This window comes from Aythya ferina (genome assembly GCF_964211825.1).
Source record: "Aythya ferina genome assembly, chromosome: 2".
Classification (NCBI taxonomy): Eukaryota; Metazoa; Chordata; class Aves; order Anseriformes; family Anatidae; genus Aythya; species Aythya ferina.
Window position 1 is genome coordinate 93,873,811 of NC_140297.1, and position 13,694 is coordinate 93,887,504.

At 54.1% G+C, this 13,694-nt stretch overlaps 1 protein-coding gene across 4 annotated transcripts; it reads right to left on the minus strand.

The window, feature by feature from the left end:
* Positions 1–1,829: 1,829 nt before the first annotated feature.
* On the minus strand, positions 1,830–11,840 carry IRX4 (iroquois homeobox 4). Of its 4 annotated transcripts, none has more exons than XM_084508327.1 (7): positions 11,436–11,840; positions 10,842–10,949; positions 6,002–6,160; positions 4,836–5,087; positions 4,350–4,456; positions 3,087–3,409; positions 1,830–2,902 (listed from the first exon to the last, which is right to left on the minus strand). In XM_084508327.1, the coding sequence occupies exons 3-7, from the start codon at positions 6,044–6,046 to the stop codon at positions 2,151–2,153; spliced, it is 1,479 nt and encodes a 492-aa protein (XP_084364453.1). In that variant the 5' UTR covers positions 6,047–6,160; positions 10,842–10,949; positions 11,436–11,840; the 3' UTR covers positions 1,830–2,150. The 4 variants fall into 4 exon arrangements, with proteins under 4 accessions (XP_084364453.1, XP_084364454.1, XP_084364455.1 ...); XM_084508328.1 differs by lacking the exon at positions 11,436–11,840 and adding an exon at positions 11,036–11,425; XM_084508329.1 differs by lacking the exon at positions 11,436–11,840 and having other exon boundaries at positions 6,002–6,067; positions 10,842–11,425.
* Between the last annotated feature and the right edge of the window lie 1,854 nt (positions 11,841–13,694).

Consider the following 13,694-nt stretch of genomic DNA (forward strand, 5'->3'; position numbering starts at 1 on the left):
CCCCCGTCCCGCTTGTCTCCACCAAAGGCTTGAGGGCAGCCTGACTACTCGCTTTTCCTCCCTTTCCTCTTCCTCACCTCCTTCATCCCCACCTCCTTAGTTGGGCTGAAAATAATTTGCTTTGTCTAAAGGGTTTCAGAGGCAAAGCTCGCCGGCCGCCCCGACTGCATTAAAATTCCTGCCGGCCCAGCCTTGAGCTGAGATCGCGGCTCCCCGGAGACTCCACTTTCGCTATTACTGTCAAGTACCCTTGACTCTTTATTTTTGCCCTTTTATCTATTACAACTAATTCGAGTTCTTTTGCCCTTTTCAGTTTAAGACGTGGCTTTCTGTAAAGCCTCCCCCTGCCACCGAGCTCTCCGGGTGCAGAGCCTTTAGAAATTGAGGGGTTTACTGTCAAAATGAAAATTTCACTTCAAATTATCTTGGCTGATGCACGTTTTCCAGGCCGGGGGCTCCTGTCTGAGCCTTTTGACAGCCAGATCAGCAGAGGGGTTCAGTGATCTCGATAATATCATCCAAGAGAGCGAAAGTCAATACAATGACAGGGAATATGACTGGATACAATCCAATTACGGCTGCTCGCAGAGAGGGGAAGGGCTTGATCTGATCTCCGCACCCGGATTCCTTTATTCAGTCCTTGCACTAACAGGTCTCGCTAGAAACTTTGCTGGCTGGAGGATGTTATATTTTGGCTGGGTACTGCCTTGGTTACATTCATCGTCGCCTTTAATACATATGTGCATATCCCCCAGGTTGCATTCTCATTTATCATTTATTTCAGACAGAAGGGGGGTGGGTGAGGACAGAAAGGCTCTTCTGCTTGTCCGGTGTCAGCTCGGTCCTTCGGGCACTTTCGTTTTCCCCCCGCAGCGCCAGGCGCGGGAGCCCAGGGATCTGGCCCGGTCTGGGTAAACCGGGGGCTGTTACAGCCTGGCAGCTTCTTTTTCGGCAGTTCTCCCCCCTCTCCCGGTCCAGGGATCAGGAAAAGTTTGTTCCCGTTCCGGGGAAGGGTAAGGGAAATCTTTTAAACGCCTGTTATCTAAATGGTAAATTGGCTGCGAGTGCTCCTGAATCACACGTCGAGAGCGCTCTCTCTCTCTCTCTCTCTCTCTCTTTTTGTTGGCTGCACTCTATTTAATGTCAAAACGGTAAAGCATCTGTCCTGAAGTGCTGAAATATTCATGGCGGAGCAGCGATTCCCCATCCTGGCAGAAGAGCTGGAAAGCTAAAGCGGTTGTTTAAAAGATCAAATTTTCCACGTGAATCAATGGCTCCGCGCACCGAGGAGGAGGCGCCGCGGCAGAGCCGGGCCGCTTTGGGGGAGCCCCCGCCCGCAGCCGGAGCGGGCGATGGCAGCCGCGGGGACACCTGCGGCCCAGCCGGCGCCTCCGGCCCCTTCGATACTGTCCGGGTGCCCACTGCCGCACTCGCCAAACACACCGCCCCGAGCCTCCTGGGCAGCGGGGAAGGGTCTGCGGGTGTGGGAGGCTCTCGGAGGCCACGGGGAGCGGCCGAGCCCATTCCCACTCACGGCAGCCCGGTGGCGGCCCTTAAAACGAGCCGGAGAGGGAATTTGGAAACCTGGAATATGTTTGTGCAATGCAAAAGGCCACCACGCGTGTTACCTCTGAAACAGACAATTTATTGGAGTGAACATACCTTTTAACATATTTCTCTTTTCTGTCAAGATAAATTTGTGCAGTAGGTGTAAACTTAGTAGAAGTGCTGTTTGTGAAGTATATGCTAACAAGGAAATTAGGAGGAAAAACTCTCAAAAAGTCTTTATAACTAATATCGGCATGCCTTAAATTAAATCTGAATTAAAATTTCTCATTTGTAAACTTTTGGATGTAAACTTTGTAAGTAGGTCTATGCTATAGTACGTGCTTTTGGACATGGAATTAAATAACTGTCACGACATTGATCCCTTAAAGTCGCAGCCAGGAGAAATTAATTCTTCAGAAGAGCAGTGAGTCGTCTGTCCTTTGAACTGAGCAAACTGAACTTTAAATCCTCGTTTCTGTTGTTAAAAAGGAAAAAAAAAAAAAAAAAAAAAAAAAAGTTTTATATTTAAACTCTCACAAGTCTCTTTTCAGTGTAGCTGACTCTTCCAGTGCAGGGAAGTTCTTTGCCCCTCAGCGGGGCCGTTAAGAGCAAAACATTTTGCTTCCTGCTTTGGGAAACGCGATAAACTCCTTGCTCGAGTCGTGGTGGGCCAGGTTTGACAGCTGCCCCTTGAGCACGTTGGCGCCGTTGCCCACCGAGCGTCCCAAGGCGCCCGTTTCCAGAATGGCTCCTTTGGTGGTAGCCCAGGACACCGTGGTGTTGCTCAAGGCTTGGTTCAAAGTACTGTGCCTGAACAGGGGGTCGTGAAACACCCCGTCCACCCAGTTCCTGAGGTTGGTGACCGGTGAATCCTGGTGCCTGTCGATGACATTGACCGGGGTGGAGGCGGCGGTGGCGGCCGAGCCCCCCTGCCGCTTCAGCATGCATGAGGGGTACTCGGCCTGGTTGAGGGAGGTGGCGGTGTGCGCCAGGGACCAAATCCGGGGCTTCGCCTCCAGCAGCTGCTGTCCCTGCGGGAAGCACATTTTGGGCTCGCAGCCGCGGGGCCGGGCCCCGAGCAGGGCCGCCTCGCACTCCTCGGCCGCCGGCTTCAGGCAGCTGCGGGCCCTCTCCGCCTCCTCCTCCTCCTCCTCGTCGACGGCGGCCGGCAGCGGCAGCTTGGCGGGGGGCTCGGCGGCGCGGGGCGGGGGGCCGCCGCCCGGCAGCGGGTGCGGGTGCGGCAGCGGGTGCGGGAAGGGCCGCCTCATCTCGCACTCGGAGCTCTCCGACTCGGCGGCGTCCAAGTCCTCCAGGTCGCTGAGCTCCAGCTCCTTCTCCTCCTTGCCCGTGGGCTCTGCGGGAGGGGTGGGGGGAAGGGACGGCAAAAACAAGACACGCGGTCACTGGAGGCGCCGCGCTGCCCCGCGGGCGCCCCCGCCAGCGAAGCCCGAGGCCAAGGGGGCGAGGCCCCCCCCGGGGCCAGCTGGCGGCCGACCCCCCGCGGCCGCGCCGCTAAGTGCCCCTTCCTAGCAGGGTACCCTCGGCTTTCTCGTTCTTCATCATCGCGTCTTCCTGCGAGCCCTCCTCCTCCTCCTCCTCTTCCTCGTAGGGCCGCTTCTCGTCCGAGCACTTGTTCCGCGGAGGCCAGGTCATCTTGTTCTCCTTCTTGAGCCGCCGGCGGGCGTTGGCGAACCAGGTGGAGACCTGGGTGAGGGTCATCTTGGTGATGATGGCCAGCATGATCTTCTCGCCCTTGGTGGGGTAGGGGTTCTTGCGGTGCTCCTGCAGCCAGGCCTTCAGCGTGCTGGTGGTCTCCCGGGTGGCGTTTTTCCGCCGCGTCCCGCCGTCCATCCCGCCGTACCTGCGGGCACAGCCGAGCACCCCCACCGTGACCCGCCGCCCTCGCCCCCCGACGACCCGCCTGATGCCCCCCTTTGGGGCGGGGGCTCCCCGGGTCCCGGCTCTGACACGCGGCACCCCCCGTGGGTGGGGACGGCAGGACCACGGAGGGGACAAGAGGGCGAGGGCAGCTCAGCTTCCAGGGGAGGCCCGGCCGAGGAAGGAGGAGGACGGTGGGCTCGTTCAGCCAGCACCGGGCGGTGTAAAGCTCCGCTGCACCGCGGCGTTTGCGGGGAAAGAGGGAAGAAAACTCCTGTCTTTATTCACGGCAAAGTCAATGTCAACCTTTCGGGCAGCAGTAAAATCCTAGCGGCTCGCAAATGGCCAGAAATCCTGCTTTCCTGTTTTTTTGCTCAGTGCTTCCCAAACAGAATACGTCTGGGTGACCCCAGGGTGTAACTGCTAATAGAAATACATTTCCTCTTACTCCTTTTATTAGCAATCCTCCCTACCCTTTTGTTCCTGAAATTGTAAATAAATAAATAAATAAATATATATATATATATATATATATATATAAACCTAAAGCAGATGACACTGGACTGCAACTGAATATTTAATGCGCATCCTCCAGCAAAGGTCACCGGCGCCCAATGGGCCTCAAAGGTTGCACCGGCGTCTGAGCGCCTTCTGCGCCCTGTTAAAGCTGATAAAGGCAGCAGGGCAGGCCGGCCGCCTACTCCTGACTCCGTGCGGGAACAAACTGAAGGAGGGGGCGTCGGAGGGGTCCGCAGCCCCCCCGCCACAGGACCACGTGCGGAGGCTGAGCGGCGGGGAAGGGGGCAGCCGGCGGGGACCCGGCGGGGACCGTCGGGGAGCGGTCGCTGGCCGAGGCTAAGGTCCGGGCATGGGATGCTGAGGGGGGAAAGAGGGTCCCCGAGGGGGGCCGGGGCTGCCCTTACCTGTCGTACTGGTACTGGCTGAGGGTGTGATCATAGGGGTAGTAGGCAGCCGCCGGGGCGATGCCCGCATGCGCAGAGCCGCTGCCGTCCTTCGCCTCCAAACTGTTCTGCAAAGAGACACCGCGCCGCCGCCCTCAGCCCCCGCCGACCCCCGGCTCGTGGGGAGGGGGACATCCCCCCCCGACCCGGCCCGGGGCCCCCCCTGGCGCGGCGGGGTCCGTAGGGACGTGAACTCAGGACGGTGCTGCGATGCGGGGAGAGGGAGGAGGAATAAGAGGGGAGGGGGGCGCAAGGGCTGGCTGGGAAGAGCGCCCCGGTGACTACCAGCGAGGGGGGGACCCGCAGCCATCGTCCTGGCCGGCTCCTCACCCTCGGCATCGCCGGGCCCGGGGGGCGGCGGCGGAACCGGGGATGCGGGGGGGATGCGGGCGGGAAGCGGGCGGGAAGCAGCGGAACCGGGGAGGGGGGCGGTGGAAGGGGGCTTACCAGGGAGTAGAAAGCGGGAGCCTCGGTGCCGTAGGTCACGTAGTTTCCATAGCCCTGGGGGCCGGCGTAGGGGCCGCCGTAGACCCCCAGGGCGGCGGCGGAGTTGAGCTCGTGGCGGGCGGTGGCGAGCAGGCGGCTCTCGTACACAGGACAATAGACCGGGGTCTGCGCCGAGGCGGCCGCCCCCGTCTCGGCCAGTGTCCGGCCGCCGGACTCGCAGCAGGTCGTCAGGGAGTTGGTGCTCATCAGGAACTGGGGGGGGAGAGAGAGGAGCGCTCAGGGCGGGGAGGGAAACTTCGGCACTTGAAACTAACTTTGATCGCCACGGTTGCGGCTTTGGGGTGTCGCCCCCCCACTTCCCTCCTCCCCCCCCCTACTCCTCCTCCCCTCGCGTGTTTTGCTTTGGGGGTTAAAACGTTAAAACAGAGGTGCCAGTACTTTATCAGTTAAAACAAAAAACAATAATAATAATAATAAAAACCACCACCACCAAACACCCCGTGCCTGTAGGCGTTTAATCCGCCGCAACGCATTGCTCCAGCCCTTTGCGTTTAAAGCCCAACTTTCCCGGTGTGCTTTGACAAGACGGGGTTTACACCGCTTTTCCCCTCTTGCGGCACAATGCTTCCCATCTGCATTTTTAAACCTTTTTTTTTTTTCTTCTTCTTTTTCCCTCTATATCACTCATGCATATTTATTTTGACTGCAGATTTGTAGCGGCCATACACGCATCTGTTATTAACCTGCTGTTTTAGAATAGCCCATTATGTTTCTGCAGTTCAGCCCTCAGTACTTTCGTGTTTAATTGGTAAACTGTAGATTTAATCGGGAAAGATTAAAAAAAAAAAAAAAAAAAAAAAAAGCGCTCGGGGGAGAGAGCGGGTGGGGGCTGGGGGATCTCTTGGTCCTTTTCTCACCTCGCTCGTCTCTGTAATCGTCCCCCACGCATCGTTATCACCCCGAAAGACCCTAAATCCCGAGTGTGCCTCCCCGTTTCAAAACACGGGCACAAGATATAACTTAGGCATCATCCAGGCATGCTGAGTGAGTAACCGATTTCACGCTCTCGCATGCTAGAAAGGATCGCTGCAGCTTTTAGCACTGAACGGAAGTGATCAATAATGACTGAAATTCAATCAATTAACGTTTGTAGGCAAAAGTCTTACCTGGGGTGCAGAGGAGTAAGGGTAGCCAAACTGAGGATATGACATGGTACAGAGGCTCCCAGTTATCTAGAAACAAGGCGAGACGTCTGATCTGCACGCTATTGCAGCCTTGCTCTGCTCTATTGTACCAATTGATTGGTAACCACAGGTCCCTAGATGCTTATAGGACGAAGCAGAAAACCACATTTAATTTATTTACATGCTTTTTGAACTTTTTTTTTTTTTAACTAAAGAAAAAAAAAAAAGACGTATAGTAATTTTAGCAAGTTCGCCTCTACAGCTGCGACACAGAAATAGTTGTTACGTGAGGGCTGCGAGGCTGGCAAACGTGACGGCAGAAACACATATTTTGCACCCACGGAAAGGGAAAGGAGGAGAAAAAAGGGGGACCGAAAAGTAGAACAAGCACATCACGTCAGAACCACGTTGTTTTACAGGAGCCGAGCCTCTGACGTCACGTAAAACCTATTCAAATTACCTTGCCTGGAAGTTTAACATTCATTTTCGGGAGTCTTTGAGCTGGCGTGGAAAACAGACTCTCTAGCATCTCTCTCAGGCTGCCTAACAGGAGCGAAAGTTTGGAAAGCGCTCCAGCACCAGCTATGCCTGTTCGCAACATATCTATATTAATTTGTTTGGGAAGGAAATGAATGGTTTCAACCTGAAGAATCAACGTCCTATCAGCTAAGATTTTTTTCCCCCCGACCTCCTTCGTCACTGAAGGGATGGTAAGCACTTTTAATTAGAAATTAATTAATGAGCAGCTGCTTCTTCCCACCCCACAGTAATAATTAGTCTCAATTACAAACAAGACATATGAAGGGACACACGACTGAGTCTTCATTTAAGATTTAATCAACAGTTAAAATTAGAGCTAATGCTGACAATAAAGCACATGACATGCAACCCTGCGTTTCTTTTCCAGCTTTTATTCCCGGCGTGTGATTACAGGTAGAAAACCCTACGAGCGTATTCCGGGGAGTGATTGAAGGACATGACTTTTCACGTTAAAACCACTCGGGTGCCGTCGCAAACCTCCGCTGGAAAAGCCAGCCCTTCGCTGAGGGCCGCATCCAGCCTGCCTGCGTGCTCCCAAGTGGACACGGCTGAAAGGGGGGTGTTATAGCGGGGGGGGGCAATGCCCCGACGTGCCGAGTGCTGCTTCCCACAGGGGAGCAAACATCTCTCTGCCGGTGGTTCCCGGCAGAGCGGAGCTTCCCTCGGGACCCTTTGGCGGTGGGGTCCGGGGTAGCACCCTCGGGGCGCAGCGGGACCTCTCAGCAGAGCCGATGGGGCGGGCGCCTCTCCTGCGCCGCCGCCCCCTTCCTTTCCTTTCCCCAAAGTCGCCTTTTGTGGGGGCCGTGCCCCCCTCCTTAAGCAGGCAGAGCCCCCCACAGCCCCCCGGAGGGGCAGGCTCCGTGCTGCCGCCCTGCGGAGGCGGCCGTCGGGGGGCTCCGGCAGCCCCTCTCCCCCCGACGGCCGCAGCCGACGGCGGGCGGAGGAAGTGGAGGACGGGGCTGAGCGCTGCTCCGCGGTGTGCAGACTTGCTCAGAGAGATTCCTGGGTTCAGACATGTGAATAGCCCCAGGGTCACACTCTAATTAATGATGATGTTCTCTTCTTCTCCCCAGCTGGAAGACTGCCTCCCAGAAACGAATCTGCCCACACTGACAGCTCGATTGAGGGTGATTGATGACTATCTGGAGACCACAGTACACATAATATAATATCTGCTGCTTAATTGCTTTAATTTACAGATGAAAATACTAGTTCTCGGATTGAGTTAGACTACAGCGAGCGGTGCTTTATGGCGCTTCAGAGTGTTTGCAAATAAAAGATATCAGATACAGTACATGCAAATTATCCTGACAGCTTGCTATCTGTAGCCTGGAGAAACGTATGAAGAACGGGAATCAAATGACATTAATAATCGAGTTTGAATTCCGTATTGATTTCGGGCGGGGGGGGGAAAAGTGCTTATCCTTTTCTCACCTGAACTGCTAATTTCTTCTTCCCGGGAATATTAATAACTTAGCCATTGGGTTTCTGTTACAGAAACGCTTCTTTATTCCTTCTGCGACCCGGTGCTGCCAGAATATAATGGTAGTTTAAGTTACTATTTACAAGCAGCTTCCTTCTGTGCATCGTGCTGCCGGGCTGTTGCATTGTTTTGGAAGAAAAGACACCCAGTGTTTACACAATGGTCTGCCTGCAGTGTTGGGTACTGCTCACTCTGCCTCCTATGCTGATTACGTTGGGGGTTGTTTATTTAAGCCCTGGAGTATAACTCACCGGTGCTGGGGAAGAAAAGAGTTGCACTTATCTCAAGAGTGGCTCAGGGTAAAGCACTATAATTAGCTGAGAGAGCTAGAGAACTGCCTTGAGAAGTCCTCGCAGTTTTCCAGGCTGCAGTTTGGGAAATGTCCCGTTGTGTTTCCTCCTCCCCCCCCACCTTCTTTTGATACTACTGCAGATGTCAACTCTGCAGTGGCCCGCAGAACACTATGGGTTTTGATATTTAGATGAGTCTATTAAACTTTAAAATACAAGGTAAAATTCAATATTTACAGTCCTTGTCTATTTATATATCACAGTTGTCTTTCATTGCCCTGCCCCATGCAAATACTCTGGTGCCCGTTTTTGAACCGAACTTTCCTGGATTAATAATGATAATTATTTGTCATTGTAATTTTCAGCTTTGCCTGCTTTAATACTTTACACCCGGTCAGCATTGTGCCACTTCCAATCTGTATTCCCTAGGAAGTAGTCATTAAAACACAAAACAAAAACCCACCACCACCACTAACAACAAAAAACAAACCACCACCAACAACCCCCCTTAATATTTAAACACTGACATTACATCTTCCTAAGGCGTTCACATCTTGTTTCACTTGCAATCTACAAATAATGGCCCTTTGTTGATAAGAAACCCAACAGAGTTATATTTCATCTTGAATTTTTGGTGCCAGAGCACAAACATGCAATAAGCCCCACAATGATTTAAAATAACCTTTGTGGTTCTTGCACATAAACAACGTAACACTGTTCAAATCCAAGTAAAGACGCTTAATGCTGTGGGCTATATCCTTAAGCACTTGGAAAATGCAAGCCTTTGCTGTGCAATAAAAATTGTTCCTTGTCAAAGCCCCTTTCCCGTGCAAACGAGTCAACAGCACACCAGAAAAATAAACACGCCGTGCTTTCTCCGAAGTTTGAGAAAGTAAAAGCCATGGCAATCGATACGGAGCGCTGCAGGGTTTCCCTCTCTTAAGAGTCAGCCTGAGCACCCAGAAGAGCGGATATTTTCGCACCAAAGCCAAACTAAGTACATCTTCCAGGGTTACGTGCTTCTTCCCCGGGAAGCTGGAGCCAACGTTCATGCAAGTTTTATCATAAAAACACGAAACTAGAAGGAAACGCTGTGATACTGGAACAGGCCACAGCAGGTAAAACAGAGAACCGCGTCAGGACTAACGCTTTGATGGACGTCTTCAGGGACATGATCTAGAGGCAGTTAATGTAGCTACAGTTTTGCTATCTGCATTTTCATCACCTCCTCGTTCCGAGGGGTTATTGCCACTCCTGGAAATATTTCAGCGACGGAATTTGCTTATGGGCTAAACAGACTTCAGCAGGCGCTTTCAGTCGAGTTTGCTTTGTTTTCACGTTAAAGATTTAAAGCAACCTTGACACCGCCTGACAAACGCCGTGAAGCTCTACACGTTGCCCATTTGGGATCTGACATGGAACCGAGGGCAGCCTGCAACATTTTAAAGTAGATTAGCTCCCAGGAAGGCGGTATCGCCAGTAGGCGCGAGGTGTTTTTAGAGCCCACCTGAGGTGTGATTGCCTACACTGCACTGCAAATCGGGGGGCAGCGAGTCGGTGGTGCCTACCTGCACCAGCCCACATAATGGCTTGTGATCAGCACAACTATGATGACAAACACAACCGTTGCATAAGAAGGCGCCGCTAATTAATTCACGCAGATTACAACTACGTGTAAAAGCGGTTGTTCCAAGCTATCCGTTTGAATGCTTTCATTTTGTAGTCTTCAATCCTCTTGGCAAACAATCTAGATTAAAGCAGAAAGGCCTCACATGCTCACTCTGTTCTTTGTATTTATTAAACTTTTCACACTGAAGGACTAGAGCCAACACGCACACACGCGCTCACTCTCACCCCCCAAAACTTTTCAGCAAGAGAATAAGCAAATGCTGCGACCTGGGCAGCCGCTGTGGGGCTAGATGGACCCTGCCGCACATCCAAGTTTACCTGCCCGGTGCAGAGCATACAACTACGCTGTCCCTAGCCAAGCAGAGATTATTCGAGGTTTCCCTTTCCAGCTCCTGCACCCCAAGCGCCGCAGACTCGTAGGCATTCAAACGCCACCGCCTTCGAGCTGCCTGGCAGCAGACAGCTTGAGCGTACTTCTGTGCGAAGAGAAAACTTTCCTACGTGCAAGGTCAAATCTTATTCCCTTTAAAGTTCGTCTTAAAATCCAGAAAGTTTGACTCGGTACCTTACCTTAGCGCTCGCTGAATATCATATCCACACCCCCTTCCCAAGAAATAACACATATGTTAAATTACATTTGCCCTCTCTCCTAGGTAAAGATTGCACAAAGCCAAATGATTCATCACAGATAGTTTCTCTTCCCTCCAGCAGTTCGTTTTCAGCTGCCTTGCTGCTAGAGCAGGCTCCGAAGGGGGGAAAAAAATAAACCCCACCGCCCCCCTCCTCCCCGCTTCCGTAGAGACAGACAGACACACACAAGCATCACCACCAAAACAAGGAGATTTTTTTTTTTTTTTTTTTTTTTTTTTTTTTTTTTTACCTGCGGTCACACCAGGCTTCGGCTAAAACCTCGTAGCGAGAGCTGTGCCATGGCAGGGCTTCTCTCCTCTTGTCTGCGCTGGCTCACTTTGCAGGGAGCTACGGAGAACTAATGTAGACATTTCTCAGTGTATAATACCTGACTGGAGTGGCACAGTGCCTTCGGTCCCCAGGCGCCACAATCACTTCACTAACCCCCTGTACTAGAGTGACGTTCAAGTGAATAGCTCCACTGATCACACTCTTTCCTGCTGATTAACACTTTCCAACACGACCAGGCGCTCGGGTTCCAACTTTTCCTTTTAAAACAGCAGCAGCCAGCACTGCTTGCCTCCTCGGGTTATAAACGCCGTCTGGGGCGTGGGGGACACCATAATTAATAGCAGGTTAGTAAAATTAGCGCTGCCACTCCAATTGCTGTCCTCGTTGCCAACAATAATTGCATTGATTCGGGAAGGACACGAATGTCCTCCATTTAACCTAATGATCGGCGGGTTGCACACGCTGGAAGGCAGCCGGCGCCGTGATTAAGTGCGCGCACCTCCGAGCTCCCATTTATCTCCGCGGCTCAAGGCTGCGCTGGCGCTAAACTTACGGGCAACTCTGCCTCTCCCGCCGTCTTTGTCTCCCTCCCGTTGCCGGAGGTGGGCTCGGACGCAGGCGCCAGCCTCCGCGTCCCCGCACCTGGCCACCTATTGGCCTTACTTTTGGGCATAGCCGGGGCTCGGCGCGACGGACCCAGGCTCCGCCGCGCTTGCCGGGGCTGTGCTGGACGGAGGGGGCGCGGGGCGGAGGGGGGCGTCGCAGCGCGGCCCCCCCGGCTCCGGGGACCCGCGTCCCGCAGCGTTCCCGCAGCCCCGGGGGCCGGCCCCGCCGTCGCCCCCCGGCCCGGGGGCAGCCAGAGGGGGCTGCCTGGCCACCGGGGGCTTCCCCCGGGGGGGCGACAGCCGCAGGCGGGTCGGGAGCAGGAGCGCTTGCTCCCGCTGCTGCTCTCCGGCCGTCCGTCGGTCCGTCCGTCGGTCCGTCCGGCTGCCGACCCTCTCTGCTGCAGAGTTCTCCGGACCCGGGCTGAGAACTCCCCCAGCCCTCCCCGGTGTCCGCTGCTGCCCCCCCGTGCAGCCCCCTCCGGGGGCCGGTCTTGCGCTAAGTTTTGCGGCGCGGCCGCGACTTTCTTGGCTTAATTGTTTGTGCAGCGCGAAAAGGGACAAATCGGGATTGACAGAAGGGGGAGGAGGGATCGATATCGTTTCTCTTTAAAGGCATAAGCCCGGGCAGACGTCTCAATAAGACGGAGGAGGAGAAAAGGAGAATATTATAGCCCTAGCTAATTAAGCGAAGACAAAGAGGTGTGGGGAGAAAGGCTCGGGAGAGGTGGGGTGGCAGCGGGGATTTTTGAGCCGGTGCCTTCCCACCGTAACCACCAAGGCTGAACAATAACGTTAATAGGGAACATCTGTACATCGACAGATTTATTCTTGCCAGGGCTCTTTCATGCCCGTGTCATTTGCATGGCCCCATGCTCGTAATGTTCGACACACGTTGCACCTTGTAGTGCAATGACAGGGGAAATCTGATGGATGTTGAGAGTGGGAAACCCTATTCTCTTTCCCCTTTCTCCCTCCTCGGATTGCCCTTGCGGCTTCCAAGGCGGGGAAACCACACGGAGAAAGACAACGTGCGCCTTCTCCCCCATCCGCGCTCGCAAGCAGAAAGCCAATCACGTAGCGGACCTTTGCATGTTAAAGCAGGGAGCTAACCCGCGGCGGCGGGGACGCCGGGGTTGCCCGCCCGGGGCCAGCCGAGACGGGGAGGATCAGGGGGACGGGGCACCGCTCCGCTTCCCGGCCGGCCTCTGGGACCTTCCAGCCCTCTCCAGACCAGCCGGCAGCCCAGGAGTTGCAGGCGCCGTCTCTAGCGGATCCGGGGCATCCCTTCCTCCCCCGCTGGACGCCCGTCCGTCGGGGCTGCCCCGGGCTCCTCTGCCCCTCTCCGCGGGACCCCTTCCAGCCGCCCTCCCGCCCGAGCCCGTGGTGACATCCCCCAAAATGGTGACATCCCCCAGAATGATGACACCGCCGGGAGTGGTACCGGGGTCAGGGGTGCCCCACGGGTGCAGAGCAGTGGGACTGGGGGGACATCTGTGGCTGTTGGGTGCTGCCCCTTCCCACTGCCCCTCTGAAGGTGTTCAAGGGCAGGAGGCAATGTTCAGAAAGCCATTCATCTCATTAGCACCTACCACTCGTAGCAGTGAGCTAACAGGTGTTTTATGGAATACATCAACCTCAGTTGCACGGGTGCAACCTTTTTACTGTGCCAGTGATGGTGAGAGGAAGTGAGCACACACTGTCTTTTCCATTTTGCTTATGTCGACCTGCACACCTCAGAAATTACTGCTCATTTCCACCTCGATCCATTCCACCTTGCACCACAAGGCAGGATTGCTCTCTGAGAAAGACTGGCCTACCCGGGTAGGAGGAGGGTGACCCAGCCAAGTAGAGCTGAGTTCCCACTGGATGTTCATGTAAGTCAACCATAGTGACCTGAAGGACACATCTACTGAGGAGACACTGGCTACCAATAAATCACAGAAGGTGCTTGCAATCAAAGCAAAAGCTTTAGGGGAACAGTCAAAAAATCACAGAGAAGGGCTGGTGGCTCAACGGGCATTTGTTGATTTTTTTATGTTGTTCATGATGTTAATACAGCTTCTCTTTCTCCCTTTCTTTTTAATGCTGAGTTTCCAATCGTTTTAATGTTTAAACTGTTAAAAGGTGCTCTTTTCATAGTCTAAATGGAGCTGGGATTGTGTATCCTGGCATTCTTTTCAATTTCTGTAGCTAGATCAATGCCCTCT

Excerpts from the sequence above, each read along its gene's own strand:
- IRX4 (XM_084508327.1), bottom strand. The coding sequence starts at position 6,046 with ATGTCATATCCTCAGTTTGGCTACCCTTACTCCTCTGCACCCCAG. Across the intron at positions 3,410-4,349 it reads AGCCAGTACCAGTACGACAG|GTACGGCGGGATGGACGGCG; the intron begins GTAAGGGCAGCC and ends CTGTGCCCGCAG. Across the intron at positions 2,903-3,086 it reads GAAGAACGAGAAAGCCGAGG|AGCCCACGGGCAAGGAGGAG; the intron begins GTACCCTGCTAG and ends CCCCTCCCGCAG.